This window comes from Syngnathoides biaculeatus, chromosome 3 (genome assembly GCF_019802595.1).
Source record: "Syngnathoides biaculeatus isolate LvHL_M chromosome 3, ASM1980259v1, whole genome shotgun sequence".
In the NCBI taxonomy this organism is placed as follows: domain Eukaryota; kingdom Metazoa; phylum Chordata; class Actinopteri; order Syngnathiformes; family Syngnathidae; genus Syngnathoides; species Syngnathoides biaculeatus.
Window position 1 is genome coordinate 8,621,949 of NC_084642.1, and position 17,432 is coordinate 8,639,380.

General features: G+C 43.2%; 1 protein-coding gene across 2 annotated transcripts in view; it reads right to left on the bottom strand.

The window, feature by feature from the left end:
• The window catches only part of tcf12 (transcription factor 12), a 104,323-nt gene that overhangs the window by 21,678 nt on the left and 65,213 nt on the right, over nucleotides 1-17,432 (bottom strand). Inside the window, exons 1-5 of one of the 2 annotated variants that reach the window (XM_061814098.1) lie at nucleotides 13,592-13,789; nucleotides 5,025-5,124; nucleotides 4,631-4,770; nucleotides 2,839-2,980; nucleotides 2,698-2,768 (exon numbers count right to left, since the gene is read on the bottom strand). In XM_061814098.1, the coding sequence (XP_061670082.1) occupies nucleotides 2,698-2,768; nucleotides 2,839-2,980; nucleotides 4,631-4,770; nucleotides 5,025-5,124; nucleotides 13,592-13,717 (579 nt within the window). In that variant the 5' untranslated portion in view covers nucleotides 13,718-13,789. Of the gene's footprint in view, nucleotides 1-2,697; nucleotides 2,769-2,838; nucleotides 2,981-4,630; nucleotides 4,771-5,024; nucleotides 5,125-13,591; nucleotides 13,790-17,432 lie in introns of those variants that run through there. The other variant, XM_061814097.1, reaches the window with a different exon arrangement.

A 17,432-nucleotide genomic window follows, 5' to 3' on the forward strand; every position in this document is an offset into this window, starting at 1 on the left:
CTTTATGTGTAAATCTATGTTTGGTGTGCCTTGCATAACCACATGAGCCAATATTACACAACATATTTAACTATAATTTTTTTTTATAGCTATCTGAGTTCACGTTGATGATCACTAAACGCCACATGGATGAAAATGGACACCTGGGCTGTGTCACTCATGTCAGTGGATTCGTCCAACTGGAGTGAGAAACACTCACAAGCTCTGATGTCCTTCCACACATCAGCCACGGCTTCACCGCACCGTGTAACTGTAGTCCTTTACAGGTGCAGAGATTTTATTGAAGATAATATTTCCACCTTATTTTCAAAAGATCGGAACAACGAACTTTTATCATTTCTCCGTCTTGGAAGAACTTCTTGATATTAACGATGATGCGACGAACCCGGAACGATGCTTCGGTGGCGGCTTTCGCTGTTGAACTATATCGTGTGAAAAGTGACTTCTGTGCGGCGAATTGGGATTTCAGTTCGTTCACTTTTCTCATTCTCAGCTTGCTTTTCGGCGGAATGTCGGCGTCGTATTTTCCATAAACAATTTGAAAATCCCGCTCCACATTTCCCTTCTTTGGTATGACAATAGTAGACTGGCAGATGAGGCAAATGCACTTCGAAAATGACATCGTGAACAATAAGTCCGCCTCCCGTTCTGTATGAAAGTGAAAGTTTTTGTCTTCTTTATTCCAGAATCCATACTCATTTTTGGTAAGATTTCTTAAGCAAGGGTTTAAAATAAGGGGAAACTCGCTGATTAGCGTGTTTCCCTGTACTAAGTGTCGTTGTGTGCATAGAACCAACGCCAGAGTATTCGTCTCCATGACTGCATGTATTTGGTTACATTTTATTGACAATAAATGACAATTAGTAGGAACATTACAGTATCTAAGGCTACTATTTGTGTTAAAGTGAGGACAGTTTTACAACAAAGCCAATAACAAGGAAAAGAGATTGTCTTCAACTCCCACAGGGATTTCATTTGTGTGAGCTAGCACTGGATTAAAGCGCAATCACTCTCCTGATTTTTCGCTTTTTATCAGAGGATATTGCGCTGAAATTGAACATGTCTCCGAGAAGAGGGAACTCGTATTGGATCCTCTCTAATTAGCAGGGGGAAAAAAAACAGCAGATAGAGTTTATCCGCTAAATGATGATCAAAATTGAGTTGGCGGGAAACCGTTTGACTTCTCTGGAGATGATGGCATGCCCTTGTTAATAATCTCCTTATTCAATCTTGATCTTTGGGCTTTGCTTTTTCAATCAACTTAGAGTGTCAGGCAAGTGCAGCGCTGAGCACGTAGGAGGAAGGGGAGAAAGGAATGGACGGAATTCCTATTTAAGCTTTTCTACACTGAGACCCGCATTCTACTCTTTCCTCAACACTCAAAAACACGCAAATCAGATGAAAACTAACATGGATTAATAATGCGGCCATCATTGTGTCAGATACAAACAAGACTCAACACAAATCCCCCATATATGCATCAGTTTCACAAAAGCACGTTGTTTATACCCGTGACTTCTGACCAAAAAAAAAAAAAAAATATGGCCGCGGACGCTGCATTCAAAATGAAAAATGGTTCATTTTACTGGAACAAATGAAGCCCCGCCTCATCATCAGTCACACTCCCGCAGGCGGCGAGGGGGCCAATAAGCACGGCCAATTTAAAAGGGCGACGAACAAAAACTACACAAAGGGCAGCCCGTGGAGTTGAGCCACAGCAGTTATGAACTCCCCAGTTGCCCAGCTCCACGCACCCACCCCCACACTGTCCAACCGTGTCCGTTTCACTCCAGCTTTGTCATGCTAACATAATTGAGTCTGCAAAACATAAAAGATTTTAAATTTGTTATTACCATCTCTAAACACGTATTTTCCATTGACACCAATTTAGAAAAAAAGTCCAGCTTCTGCACTGATGTATGAAATGCTCATTGACATACAAATGTGTCATTTCACACAGAGTACTGTGTATACAAAAAAAAAATGTTGTGAAATAAATTAGGAGATTTTGGCGAATCTTATGACATCACAAGCAGAATTTGGGACAAAGGCCCAATTCGGCATAAGGAAAGAGCAGAAATTCAAAAAATACATCTGAGAACTAAATTCATACAAATTTGGCATTCCCCAAATGATTAACAATAATACTACTACTAATTTTTCCAATTTTTTAACTCAAACAATCTGCTAGACAGAGATGGGTTAGTGGCAATTACACTTGATTGGCATCTTAACAAAAATCCACAATTAATTTACATCCATCCATCCATCAATTTTCTGAGCTCCTTATCCTCACAAGAGTGCCGGAGCCTATCCCAGATATCATCCGGCAGGAGGCGGGGTACACCTTGAACTGGTTCCCAGTCAGTCACAGGGCACATGGAGACAGAACAGTTGCAGTAAGGGCAATTTAGAGTCTCCAAATAATGATTGTTTTTGGGATGTGGGAGGAAACCGGAGTGCACGGAGAAAACCCACACAGGCACGGTGAGAACATGCTAACTCCACATATGCGGGGCCGGGATTTGAACCCCGGTCCTCACAACTGTGAGGCCAACGCTCCACCATGCCGCCAATTAATTGACATCAAGGGAAAAATTGCACATCCGCACAAATCCAATGTTATCCTATCTGATGAGATAGCGCATAAAACTAAGCTAGCAGTAAATGTGTGACGGTTGCGTGGTTACAGCTCACCGAGGCTAAAGCCTTGCCAAGTGCATCTCCAGTCTGTGAGCTTCCAGTGGCATTCCCCCGATTTGCAGCACCTTCAAAAGGGCAGGGTAAGAGCGAGTGAGATGAACGTTCGAAAATTAGAAGCGGCACGCAGGGACTTACCCAGCACCCCGTCGACATTGTTGAGCGACGGAGGGTGTGTTGGGGAGACAAATGGTGAAGTGGTTGTGCTGCTTCTGTGGAAGCTGGACATGGGAGGAAGACTGGCATTGATGTCTGGGGAAGCAGAGTGAGCTGGGTAGTTCTGCAAATCACAAAACACAACTTTGAATCTGTCAAAGATTGCATTCTTCCCTTTTGTCTTAGGAGTAGTTAAAGAGTGCATGGGTGAGGTTCTGCAGACAAGAAGAACAAGGACGTAGTGCTGAAAGGGGAATTTCGGTGGTTTGCATTAACAATGTATCCAATAGGTCATCTAATATGTACTCTATCTTGACAATGTGATGTTTAATCCTCTCTCATTTAATAGTGTTTTGAGAAGATTTTTATTGACAATTACGAATTTTCAGGGGCATTTTCGCGAGTCACATGACACATGGGCGTATTTGAGGTGTTACATGCCATTCCAAACGCTCAATTACATGATTTCTCAGATTTATCCTCATCTGATGAAGAAATAGCAGTATCGGTTGATCGGGAAGACGGAGGATTACGTCCATACAGATTTTAACCTGTGGCTGTAAATAATGCCGCCGAGTGGCGGAGCCGGGAGCTCGCTCTGGGGCTCCGCGTCATTCCGCCCGGAGAACCATCCGAATATTCAACATTATTTCAGCCGAGCGGCGGCGCGAGCTCAGGGCTCCGCCGTTCAGCAGAGCTCACTCGCGGGGGAGCGAGCTCACGGCCTTATTTACGGCCAGAGGTTAAGCTTGTCTAAAGGTCTCCGCCCAAGTTCAGCTAAAGGCCGCCGCCAATGGCGAAGGCGGGCCGTGAGCTCTGGCGGGGGAAGCCGTTAGCCCCGAACGTCGAAGCTTGACTCGCGGCTTGCCGCCGGAGCTCGCGGCCCGCCTTTGGCGTTGGTGGAGGCCTTTAGCCGAGCTTCAGCGTCCGGGGCTAACGGCCTCCGCCGCCTGGAAGGTCGGCTCGCGGCCCGCTGCCGGAGCTCGCTCTTCAGACTCTGTGTCATTCCCGTTCGAAGAACTATCTGCGGCTTCTGGCCCGGAGCTCCCGGGGGACTTTGTTTTCGCACTTATGTCGCGCGCAGGCCTCCGAGTAGTCAGACTCCGCGTCATTCTGCCCAAAGAACCATTAGAATATTCAACATTAATTCCAGCCACAGGTTGTACATACTGTATGGAAGCATTTCTCCGTCTTCCCAATCAACCAATACTGCTATTTCTTCATCAGATGAGGATAAATCCGAGAACTTGGCGCTGGGCATAAACGGTGTCCCATGTAATCGAGCGTTTGGAACGGCACATAACACGTCACATACGTCCACGTAGGTCATGTGACTCGCAAAAATGGCAGCGCCCCTGAAAATTCGTAATTCTTGATCAAAATCTTCTCAAAACACTATTCGATGAGAGAGGATTTAAAATCCCATTGTCAAGATAGAGTACATATCACATGACCTACTGGATACATTGTTAATCCAAACCACTGGATTTCCCCTTAAAGTAATATCCTCAGTGATAATGTCCAGACATCATCTTTTAACCCACACAGCTCATATTGTAGCGGGTGTGTTAAGAAACGTGGTGTTGGAATATTTTCTTTAACCCTGCATCTGGAAAAACAGACATATCAACGTTGCGATAGCAAAATAAAATTCCACCCTGGAGGGTGTCACAGCATTTTTGTAGTATCGAACCCAAATAATAGATGATACTGTGTAACTGGTAAAATACTTGGGGGCGGGGGTGTGGTGATTGTCACCAGTTAATTGGCTTACCAGACGGTCATGCGAGTGCAGGCTGCTGTAGTTTCCTGACTGTGGCATGTGAGATGAAGATCCTGGAAGTATTCCTCCATAGCTGGACTGACTAATCCCGTTGGTTGAGTTCCAAGGGTCAGATGAACTGTGGGTACCATCTAATGATAAAAATATATGGACGTGTTTACAGAGTGCATTTGGGTCTCAAAACAAAGCCGTAAACCCTCAACGTGGGATCATCCACTGAGCGGGGTTTTGTTTTTCATTCTTGGGAATGAAACGTGACACGGGTTTTGAAAACAGCTGACGGAACAGCATGGTAAAACAAACAATTCATCTTTGTCTATAAACGGTCCTGATAATTAAGGAGACGCGACTGAAGGGACGAGTTCAAAGACAAAAGTTTACTTACCAAAGAAAGTGCTTGCAAACATATTACTGGAGGGCTTGGGGGATGAGTAGGAGGGCGAATCTCTGTTGAAGTCTTCTGAGTTTGGAGATGGTGCGTACACCTGCAAACAACATCAAATGTTAGTCGTAGTAAAGCTACTTGTCTGATAAAGTCGTGGATTGTGGGATCAGTCGAAATGAGTGGTGAAAATTCCTTCTGGACAAATCAAAGTCAACTGTTTAGCGTGTAAAGACGAACAAACTGGCTTGGGGATCAGATGATAAATTAAAGTAAAGACCCAATGTACATTTTACAGACTAAAATCTAGCATTGTGGCGTGATATATTACTTCTTGTGCATATAGTCCCATATTGTGTAAAAGCCTCTTTTAAACTCGTGCTTGTCTGTTTGATCAGAACCGCTTACTCTTTATTAAACTATCACTCAGCCCGTAATATGCATGCTGTTTACAAAGTGTTTTGAAGTCAAATCAGGTACAGTACACTCGTGTTTTAGATACGAGCTGGAGCTCTGTCAATTTATTGTATTGAGCTGTGAGCACTTGATGATGACGGCCATCTTCACAACAAGCTGCAGATACTAATAATTCTTTCAAAAAGAATCTACGTGCTTCCAATTTCTGTTTATTGCCATTCCCAGTTGACACTTAAACATGAAACAAAGACAATTACGGGTTGTATGATTAACAAAAGCAAATATTTCATGCAAGTCTGTAATTTTAATGCTAACACACAATGCAAAATGCCATAGACTGGCGAACAAAACAAGCATTGACATTGCAATAGTTGCACCAACAGATGAATGAACGCAGTGCAGCAAAACGTGGATGGACAATATAACAATACTTATGGGCATATATAACTTTATCTTTTGCGAGGGAAAATACTGCACCACATTGACTCATGTTGTTAAATTCTTCAGGTATTATCCTGTATGATTGTATTACATTACCCCCATGTGGCCAAGGAAATCACATCAATGAGCATTGAAGCATGAAATTATGGTGCAGAAATTCAATTGTTCACATACCACTAAAATATATTATGACATTCTCAAATTCTTATTTTTGCAAGGTTTCGCCACTTTAATATTTAAGATGATCCAAAATCTTTCAGGTAGTGTTTTTCATTAATTTAAAAAAAATGTTAAAGTTACCTGGCTATGTATGGAAAAAGTAATTACCCAATTATGGTCAGTTTTCACTGATCACATCCAAGCATGATTGCCTCCAAACTTCTTAAAGAAATGACTGAAATCGAATCAATCGCCACAAAATCAAGTTGGACAAAAGATCTGAAAAAGCTGAACAAATGAGACAATCCAAAGAAGTTCCACAGCGTTCAAGAAATAAAGTAGTTGACATCTACCAGTCTGGAAAGGGGTTGGAAAGTCCATTTTCAAATCTCTATCTAGGGTTCATCGGGAGAGCCGTTAACCTAACATGGAGAAAACATGGAACAGTGGGGAACCTTTCCAGGATGGCCGGGGCTCCAAATATTACCCTAAAAAAACAGCAATGACTCATCCAGCAAGCCACAAACGAACTCAGGACTTCTAAAGTACTGTAAGCTTCCCTTGGCTCAGTTAAGGTCAAGCCTGGCATGCATGACAGAGTCCCGAGGTGAAAAACAGTGCAGACCAAAAACAACTAAGCCTTATTTTCCGTAAAAAAAAAAAAATGGAAATAAATAAAAAGGAAAGAACAACACGTCTGTCCAATTCCCAAGACTTTGGGAGAATATGATAGAGACTGACGAGATGAAACTTTCGCTTTTCAGAAGATGTGTGTTTTGTTACATCTGCCGTAAATGGCACTCCGAATTTCAGAAAAAGAACATCATCCTAGCAGTTAAACACGGTGGTGGTGGTGTGATTCCCAGATGTAAAAAACGCTTGATTTCAGTTGTCGCTGCTGAGGAGGACCCAAGCAGTTATCAGGTTGAAGGGGACATTAATTTTTCACACACCGCCAGGTAAGATTGAACATTTTATTTCCCCCTTTAATAAATGAAACCACCATTTAAAAACATACACCCATACATAGATTGTATGTAAATATATCCATCCACTTCAATGACGAGCAAGCAATCAAGCTCATGAAGCTTCAAACAGCAGCATTTGCATTTTAGATCAACAGTTTCTCTAATGGAGCTATTATGATAGCCGCGAAAGCACGACGATAGCTGCATACTTGCACACTCTAAATGGCTGTGGCAAATTACCGCAATCCACGAGAGTCAGAAATGCAAATAAACGCTCTTCTTTAGATTTGTACCTGCAAGCAGGCGGTGGAGTCAAACGAGAGCACAATGGGCATGCTGTTGTACGGCTGTGTGTGCGTGCCAACGTGGTGGGAGGATCAAACGGGACTCGCGGCCAAACACCAGTGATGTGGTCTGACTTCATCCGCTCCAGATGGAGGGAAAGAGGGGTGAGCAAAAGGGGACAGAACGCATCGACGGGAAGAAAAGATCGAAGGTTTCGACAAATTCGCCCTCCCGGGGAGAGCGCTGGATGACCCTCGTCATGTCACACTAATCAGAGCCAGATCTGGCAGCTAGATTCCACCTGCCCGCCCGCAATACTCCAGACTCTCTGCTCGCTTGCAAGGTTCCTCTCTTGATGACCTCGGATCACACCAAGGACCAGCTGGGTCCAAATAGCCATACTGTATAGATGGCTTTTTTTCATGCGATGTTTTGTTCTGGCGACAGTTTATGAAAATGGTTTAGGCAATCACGAAACTGCTGACAGGTATGAAAATTCCTGAAAAATTTTACTGAACAGATGATAGAATTATGCATCTTTTCACAGCAGGGTGCAGGAAACTGTGAAAGCCCTGCTTTCTTAAACACTCTTAAAAACATAAAACAAACTAACAAACAACATCAATGGTGGTCCGGTGTGACGGTCTGAGCGCTCCCCCGTGCTGAAAAGTCTCCTTGTGACGAATGCGCATGCGTTACTAACAGGGGAACTCTGGGTACGTAGCAGACGCTGACTGGGAAATCTCCTGGTCTCATAGTTCCCCTTCTTCTACATAGAGGGGGCTAACATACGTTATATCCTAACCTTAAAACAAAAGTTGATTAAAAAAAAAAAAAAAAAAAGATATACACATATATGTACGTTCGCTGTGTTTGTCTTTCTGTACGTCCACAGCGAACATGAACACTCGGCGACAAGTTGTCGACTGGCACATGTTGAAGCATGGATGGGGATGTTTCAGAATGGCTGGAAGTTTACAAAAAATACACGCACACGCATTACTCACAAGGAGACTTTTCAGCACCGGGAGCGCTCAGACCGGTACTTACTTTTCAGCATACAGAATATTTGTTGATGATGGTCCTGAGCCCATTTTCGCTATAGAGGGCAGCAAGAAAAATGGCCACTGCGCAAAGTGAAAACTGTGTGGAGTATAACACTACGCACCTAGAGCTAACGTAGAACAAAAGGTTAATCTATTTTTGTACTTTAATACAATTTGCTACCAACAGTTTTTTTACATCAGCCATATGTACTGTACATGCTTTGAAGTACCACTAACCTGTAGCAGCAGTACCTGCTTTTGCCAATAGAAATGTGAGAGTAGTGATTCAAACCATGTCACATCAAGAAGGGGCGGCACGGTGGATCAGCTGGTAAAGCGTTTGGCCTCACAGTTCTGAGGTCCCGGGTTCAATCCCGGACCCGCCTTGTGTGGAGTTTGCATGTTCTCCCCGTGCCTGCGTGGGTTTCCTCTGGGCCCTCCGGTTTCCTCTCACATTCCAAAAACATGCAACATTATTTGGACACTCTAAATTGCCCCTAGGTGTGATTGTGAGTGCGGCTGTTTGTCTCGTTGTGCCCTGCGATTGGCTGGCAACCAGTTCAGGTTTTACCCCGCCTGCTGCCCGTTGACAGCTGGGATAGGCTCCAGCACTCCCCGCGACCCTCGTGACGATAAGCGTTGAAGAAAATGGATGGATAGTATTTGTCTTCAAAGTAACCCCCACCCCCCATAGTGTAAGACACTTTTCCAGCCTTACGTGCTTTCACACACTCCTGGAAATATTCGATCGGGATCTTCTGTCATCATGACCATCTTATCATTTTCAAAATAGGTCCCATTGATGACCCGTCTTGACTTTGGGAAAATGGGGGAAAAGAAAAAAAAAAAAATCACTCAAGTCGGGTTAGATGAGCAGGAAGGTTGCTCCAGCACAGGAATGTTCTTCTCGGCCGGGAACTGTCAGATGATCAGGGCAGGTGTGAGCAGGTGTGTTGTCATGGTGACGCAGTCACGGGTTGTCCCCCCCCCCCGCAATTCTCGCCTCTGCTTGCACACGTAACGAATCAGACGCTGGCATTATCTCTTTGTAGAGGTCCTGGTTGGTCATGTGGCATGGGGCAAAATCTCATACTTTATATTGGAACCTTTCTGACACACAATGTATAAATAAAATCATACGCTATGGCAATAGGATGTTCTAGAATATAGAAACAAAAGAGGAGTTCTGAGGACAATCAGATACATACATACACAAAGTCAAAGGGGTAACTTTTACCACCATTCCAAGCATTGACGACCATGACAGTTGTTTACGTGCCGAAATGTTTTTCATTTTATGGGTTGTCGCTGAATTGATGGAAAATATGTTAATCCCACGCGCGCTCGCACTTGCACAGCGCGAGAACGTGATATATATGCAGGACACGGCTGGACCGAGAAGTGCCGTTGCTTTGCCGAGCGAACGCGACTCCAGCATGTTGTCGACGTGTGCAATTAAAGCGCTCTGGAAGGGGGCGGAGCATCTCTCGGGTCCGGCGGTGATGTTCGTTCCGTGGAGATGTCAGGTCAGTCTTGCACAGTTTCCCGGGCTTTTGTCCTTTGCAAAGCAATGGACAGCATATGGCGTAGTCGTCCCTTTTTTTTTTTTTTGGACTCAAGGCTAACCAGGCAAAGCATTAATAAACCATTCCAGATACCAGCGGTGTACGGAGGAGCGCGACCATCTGGGTTTTCCTTTTACAAGACCATTAATTAAAAGCCATCACTCACACAGATAAGCAGGCCAACACAGCCGTACACCAGTCAATTCAGAACCGCTGGGGATACGACATCCCATATCATTTTAAACACACAGGATAATCGCTCATAAGTAATATTACTCTGATGAGGTGTAGTCAAAAAGGGGTCAAATGCAATGTACGTTCCATAAGTTGAGGCATCTCTATGCACCACTGAGGCACTAGTGACCAGACCTAAGACTCTTTCAAGGTTACATTTTTTTGCTCTAAGTAGTGAGCAGAAATTCGATATCTATGAAACGGTGTTGTTGCCCTTTAAGAAATGGATATTTGAACACATGCTCCAACAGTTGTAGATAATATTACATTACTCAGAGGCATATATTGTTTATCGTCTGTTGTACTGAGAAGCAGAGAGAAGAGCTGAGTCTCCAATACAAATGTAGAAAACTTGAAAAAAAAAATTAAATCTCACTGCTCCCACGTGCCCAAGGTGCACACACCGGAATGAGCAGCACAATGTGCGTTGAAAGAGAATGAGTGTGACAAAATTTTTTATATTCTTTGTGATTCTATTTCATGGCACTGCAAGTATAATATTATTGAGTGGTATATTCCTCATTAAATAACACAACAAAAAAAATGTCCGTTATTTTGGCACTGAGGCTGAAGCGGATTAAAAAAATAGAATTGGAAAAAAAACAAAGCGGCTGGCCAAGGCCAGTCTTAATGGCGTATCCTGCTTTTGCAAAGCATGTCATTACTTGGAATCGAACCCTATCGCTGGAAAATTTTTGCTTTACCTCCATCTCTTGCACTCTTAATGGGGTTTAGGGCACACAACAATAAAATCTCTTACGAAGGGGAAACACCGTTGACAAGATTATTCAGAAGACAATAGATGAGAATGTTTTCAGTAAAATGTCCTTGAACACAATCACGTTTCATTATCCATCCATCCATCCATCCATCCAGCCATCTTCTTACCCACATATCCTCACAAGGGTCATGGGAGTGCTGAAGGCCTATCCCAGCTGTCAACAGGCAGGAGGCAGCGTACACCCTGAATTGGTTGCCAGCCAATCGCAGGGCACTATTAATAAACCCATCCATACATCCATCCATTTTCTTTGCTGCTTATCCTCATGAGGCTTGTGGGGAGTGCTGGAGCCTATCCCAGCTGTCAACGGCCAGCAGGCGGGGTACAACTTGCCAGCAAATCGCAGGGCACATCGAGACAAACAGCCACACTCCCAATCACACCTAGGGGCAATTTAGAGTGTCCAATTCATGTTGCATGCTTTTGGGATGCGTGAGGAAACCGGAGGGGCAAAATCAATTGACAACCTAAAAATTTCATCTGTATGTGCTGTTCAAAAACTTTTAAAAAAACAGACTGTTGTTGACATGAAATATCTTGAAATATTACACCATTGTACATCCATCCATCCATTGTCTTGGCCGCTTATCCTCACGAGGGTCGCGGGGAGTGCTGGAGCCTATCCCAGCTGTCAACGGGCAGGAGGCAGCATACACCCTGAACTGGTTGGCAACAAATTGCAGGGCACATCAAGACAAACAACCGCACTCACAATCACACCAAGGGGAAATTTAGAGTGTCCAATGAAAGTTGCATGTTTTGGGGATTTGTGGGAGGAAGAGACCCGGAGAAAACCCACGCAGGTACGGGGAGACCATGAAAACTCCACACAGGCGGGTCCGGGATGGAACCCGGGACCTCAGAACTGTGAGGCCAAACGCCGAGGCCAGCTCATCCACCGTGCCACCACGTTTCACTATTGTATGGCTAAGTTTGAAAAGGTCAGATTGTAATGAAAAATAAAAATATAAAAAAATATATACTGACATTAGGTTTTTTGACGCAAAAAAACATGAACATGCCCCCCACCCCCCCAAAAAAAAGATGATTTGCTACATAAAATGAGCAATCAAACTTGCATTCGGATGACGCGCAGTGATCGCACAGAACTGATTTTGGAGTCATAACCTGGCATCATAGAGACAAACACGATATGGTCCACACATATCCCTCTCCTTCAAATGATCTCACACAAGCATGCGCAACATGTATGCAGTCTAGTATGTTGTAAGGACCGTCTAACCTAGTCTAAACATAGATTCGACAACAAAACAACAACTAGCTGGCACGTGTCACCTCCTTTAAATTTGAAGCTACATGACTTGCATTCGTAACGCGATGAAACAACGCTAAAAAATGTACCGATAACTGTCGGGCTTTCACTCCAATTGGAAGATAGCTTAGTAAGCTGCTCCATCTGTGCTGGTTCCGTGCCACCAGCTCATAAGTCAACGGCCCACTGCGAATTCTCCCAGTGCTCCAGATGGTGAGCCTGCTAAGCAACTCGACATTACAACAAATTCATTTTCATCAAGTTGATTCGGAGAATGAACACCACATTTCTTATTTCCCTTGCAAGAGCAAGCGAGGGAAAAAAAAATGTTTTAACAAGCGCTTTTGATCAGAGTTCCTTTTTGTCCACATGCTATCCATTTCCTCCCCGTCACTAACGGTTACCAAAGCCTGTTAATACTTAATATGAAAAGAGATCAAAGTCGTCCGTGTGCGCTGGGGACACGGGAAATGCTGTCATTAGTTCCAAGGACAATTGAAATGGAAGCTAATGATGACCTTGACTAGAGTGACAACAAAACTGTAACTTTTAATTTGATGACCCGTGACAGGTGGAAGTCTGCAGGGGGGGGTCATTTGTTTATGACAGGGTAATAACTCAAGGATTACCACATCACTTTTCTCAAAGATGTCGCATTTTGAATAATTACTCTCAATTATAAGAGTAAGACACGACCAATCCAGGACCAAACAACTTCTGCATTCTTCTCCCCCCACCCCACCACCACCACCACCACCACCACCCCAAAAACGCCGCCTGCATTTACGAAAAAAGCATTCTAGAACTTCAAGACAAACAAATATCAAAGAGGGTTATTACGGAGATATTCAGAAATCACATTAGCGTCCCTGTGGTGTCAAGAATGCCGACGTGATTAAAAGCAGATGGAAGAACAGCAAACACTGGTGCTTGGAGCTCAATCTGCAAACAGGAAAGTCGAACCTCAACAGGGGGACTCATTCTTCTAATCATTCCCAGACTCCCACTTGTTATTATTTCAATCCCGTCTCAGAACTCCAGCAACCGACCAGTGAAAATAAATCAGACCCGCCGAAAAGCCATGAGAAAAAGTTTCGGCACAACTTTTTTTCCCCCGCTTTCACCGCGGATTAGGGGGAAGACTCGCACTTGGTAGTGTGATGAAACTTTTATTTACGTTATACGCGTATTATCAATTTACAGCGTAAGACAGCTTTACGTGCTGAAAATTGAAACTTGCATCCCACGCATGTGGAAACACACAAAAATCTGTTATTTAAAAGTTATTCTATGAAACAGAACGCACCAAAACAGAATAGACAAGTTGAATCTGTTAGGAAAAACACACTTCTTACATTCCTCAAAAAAAAAAAAAAAATAAAATAAAATAAAATCACTCACCGATTTCCCGTTATAGTAGTACATTAAAGAGTTACCTCCCATTCCAGGGACAGGATACGCACAATACATTATGGCGTGAAAAAAATTCAAATGTGTATCACAAGAGGATGCAAGCTCTCTGGACATGCATCCAAAGCATTCAAAGGGGACTAATAATTCTTTCAGTGGCGGCCTCCGCACACAGCTCACTCGGAGGAAACTTATGCAAAGCAGGACGCTACCATTGCGCGCAGAGAGGAAGGGGCGCTGTCAGGAGGGAGTGGCGGCCGTGGTACGTCCCTCTCTTAAGCCGCCGAGTGCTGAGGCAAGCGACGAGGGGGAAGGGAAGCGACGGGGAGGTGGGTATGAAAAAGATAAAGGGAAGTGGGTGGGACAGAAAACAAATGCGTGAGCCGATTTAGAGTGGGGCGGGGGGGGATGTTTAATTCCATGCATAAAAAAAATGGTGATTTTCTGCAGTAGAACCTCGACAAACTCTAACTAAAATCCTTCAATTCTTCACTGTATTTCATCCATACTGCTAAGTAATTTAAATGAGAGCAGGGAACCATTTTTTTTTGTTTTTTTTTTAATCCAGTGGGGTTTTTTTTCTTGATGATTGGACCCACTACTTGGGCAACAATATTACCCGTGCATCCACAGACATCTCACACACATATAAGAAAAAATAAAATAGTGTCAACCATTGTCGGGCTTCTAAAGAGAATATGATTTTAAAGTGTATTATTTACAGGACAAGCAGTGATGTTGGCCGAATACGAGCGTGACTTCAGAAGCGTGCGTAAACACTGTGAAGCATGCAACAGCTGCAAAAAAAAAAAAAAAAGGGGGGGGGGGCGGCGGCTGGCTCTCGGCGTCGCAACAGGAAAATAATGCTTCGTTCCGTAAAACCCTCGGGGGGGAGGCCTCAGAAACAGCGAGGGCTGGATGGGGAAAACAAAACATCAACAGCCATTTTATTGTTTTACTGTCGTTGTGGGGGTCACGCAGCTTCCCATTTATCCACCTTTATCGAGTGGGTGGAGGGAGGGCAAATGGGAGGAGAAGAAAGATGCGGATTGATGCAATATTCCATTGAAAGCCCAGTCGGACTGGAGCCTTTCATGACGACCACTCGAAGATTCCCGGACTAAACACGGGCCGGCGAACTCGTTTACGGAAATATTGTTATCGAAAGATTAAAGCATTCAAAAACGAGGCCTTTATTCTGCTTTCCCTTTGGGATTGTTATTATTTAGCCGTTTTTTTCCCGTCTAATTCTTTTAAGCTCTTCCAAAACTCTGGCACTACATTCTGTAACTGCTTTATATCTGGACCTGTTTCAAGTGGATGCTTTAAGGAAGAAATTGCTGTGATGGAAGTGTTTGAGGGGGCTTGGCGGGGGCTGAAACAAGTCCAGACCCATCTTTGTGTAGTGAGTGAGTAAACATAAAAGTACAAAGGAAATCTTACGAGTGTGCGCAGACTGACTCACATTTCGGCCACGCCATCGGAGAAGGGCAGCATGTCTACACAGATCAAGTGAATTTTAGTACACATTTTGAGCCACCGCAGAAGGTAAAAGCCGTGACTTAGTGGAAAAGAAAAAGTCCAAATCCTTGGACGAGATGATGGGCATGCTCCGCCCACCTATTCACGCGACCCTCTCTATAGACGAGACAAGTCATCGCGGCGTGCTTTTCTTGGAATTTGTTTAGCTGTTGTAAAAACAATGAGCAAATCCTCATGCTGAGATCATCTCACTCGCAGCAATGGATTTAGAGATGATGTCACCAGACGGGAAGATTGTTTCCTGTAAGGAGCTCTGGTTCTAATTAGGGAGGGCTTACTTAGGGGACCTGGGGGGTGCACTTGGGGATATTAGCCCCCGGCCCCTTAAAAAAGAATACTTGGAATTTTCAGTTTCATACCATTGTTCGTTGTATCCAACAGTTACATACATTCTACAGTTCTAAATATGAAGATTACAACAAATTGCAGTTGTGTAAAATAGTGATTTAAAAATAATTCACATGACAACATGTAGCTATAACGTGTGCTACTGTATATCTCAATTATTTAATTCTCAGAGCACTACGACGGCTAATGCGCCAGTATCAAAATTATGCATTAAACCACATTTTAACGATCTTGTGAAGTAGCAATACAGTGGCGCCTTGAGACAAGCCATCATTTAGTTTTTGTTTTGATTTGCAAGCAAAATTTTAAAGGTCTAATCCAGAGGACCTATATGTTATTTGTATATCACACAAACGTAGCTAATTTTTCATCAAAAAATGTTTCAAAAATTCTCAACACAACAGAAATGAAATCAATTAGAGCCAAAGTGCACATTTTCTTTGTAATTCCAATGCCTCCTATGTCTGTTTCAAACCGAGGCTCTGTTGAAGCTGCTTCTGTGTGATGTCATACCCAGACAACCCCAGTAAAGACAATGGCTTCCTACACAAACAATCATATATGCTGCAAGTGGGATCGAGAGGAGATAGACAGCATTGATGAAGGAGTTTTGATGGAATGCTCTGTGGAAGAGAGAGAGGAACTGAAGAGAAGGAATGTTCTTATTCTTCCCATGTTCGAAAAACATCACATGCAGGTGTAATTCAACCATATATGTTCGAACTGAAGTTGACGACGGGATTCGGCGAGACCTGACGAAATTGACGTGGAACTTCGCACCCGAAACACAGACTGGTACGTGCCTCAAGAAATCTACGTCCACCCTATTGACGAAATAATCTTATTCAAACACGTTTACATTTCTGATGCTGCTTGCACACAACAGTGAGTCCTTTGTTGTTGTTGTACTAGCGACTGAGTCGGCGTAAAACCAAAATCAAAACCTTCGGTATCATTCTGCGTTTAAAGATTTAGCCCGTATTTTAAATAATGCACCTAACACTTGAGAGCACACACCGCCGTAGTCGAATTTCACGAAGACGTCAGCGTCAACAGCACACCGACTTTGTCCAAATTTCATCACCTCCTAAACATTACATGGATACGGATATTAGCTGACATATACATCTGTATCAGCATTCTACTTACATTTAAAATGAGGTAGACACTTGTCAATACTAAACAATTGAACACGTACGTACTTACTTGCTACCGAAGCCAAGTGAACGCTGTACCGGGTTTTCAAAGCAGTCCTCCGTGAAATGCTTGGAACATATTATCCATAACCTGCCTATCTGTTCATCTTTCGGCCATTCATGCAATTGACATAGAACAGCCGCATACAACACACTTCCTCACCATCTTTGCAAGCTTTTCGCTCTCTGGCTAAATGTTGTCTTGCCGTGACGTCACATTCCGGAGAGTACCGGAACTTGCCGAATCTTAAGTGACATTTCGAACAAAATCTCGAGACTGACTTTGACGCTAATTTATTTTATTTCTGTTGTGTTGAGAATTTTTTAAATATTTGTTTAGTGAAATTTTAGCTACATTTGTATGATAGACAAATAAAATACATTTCCTCTGCATTAGATCTTTAAGATATGAGCGGTGAGTGGTGTCAGTGACTTGAACTCATTTCACCAGCAGCAGTTTGGCAGATTGTGAAGAATTCTTGAAAAAGACTCTTCAAGCTATTTATTGTCACTCAGAGTTGACATTTACTGCAAACTAATAATACAACAAAGACAACGTTGTAATAAAAGTGCTTTAGTGTGTAATGTAGTGTAGTGTGTGTGTATATACAGTAGTGTGCTGTTTTTCCTCATTAAAAACACATTACAAACATTTCTGTATGGTATTTATAGGTGGCTGAAACAGAATAATGCAATTTCCATTCCTTTCAATGGTGAAAGATGATTTGAAGTACAGGTGTTTTGAA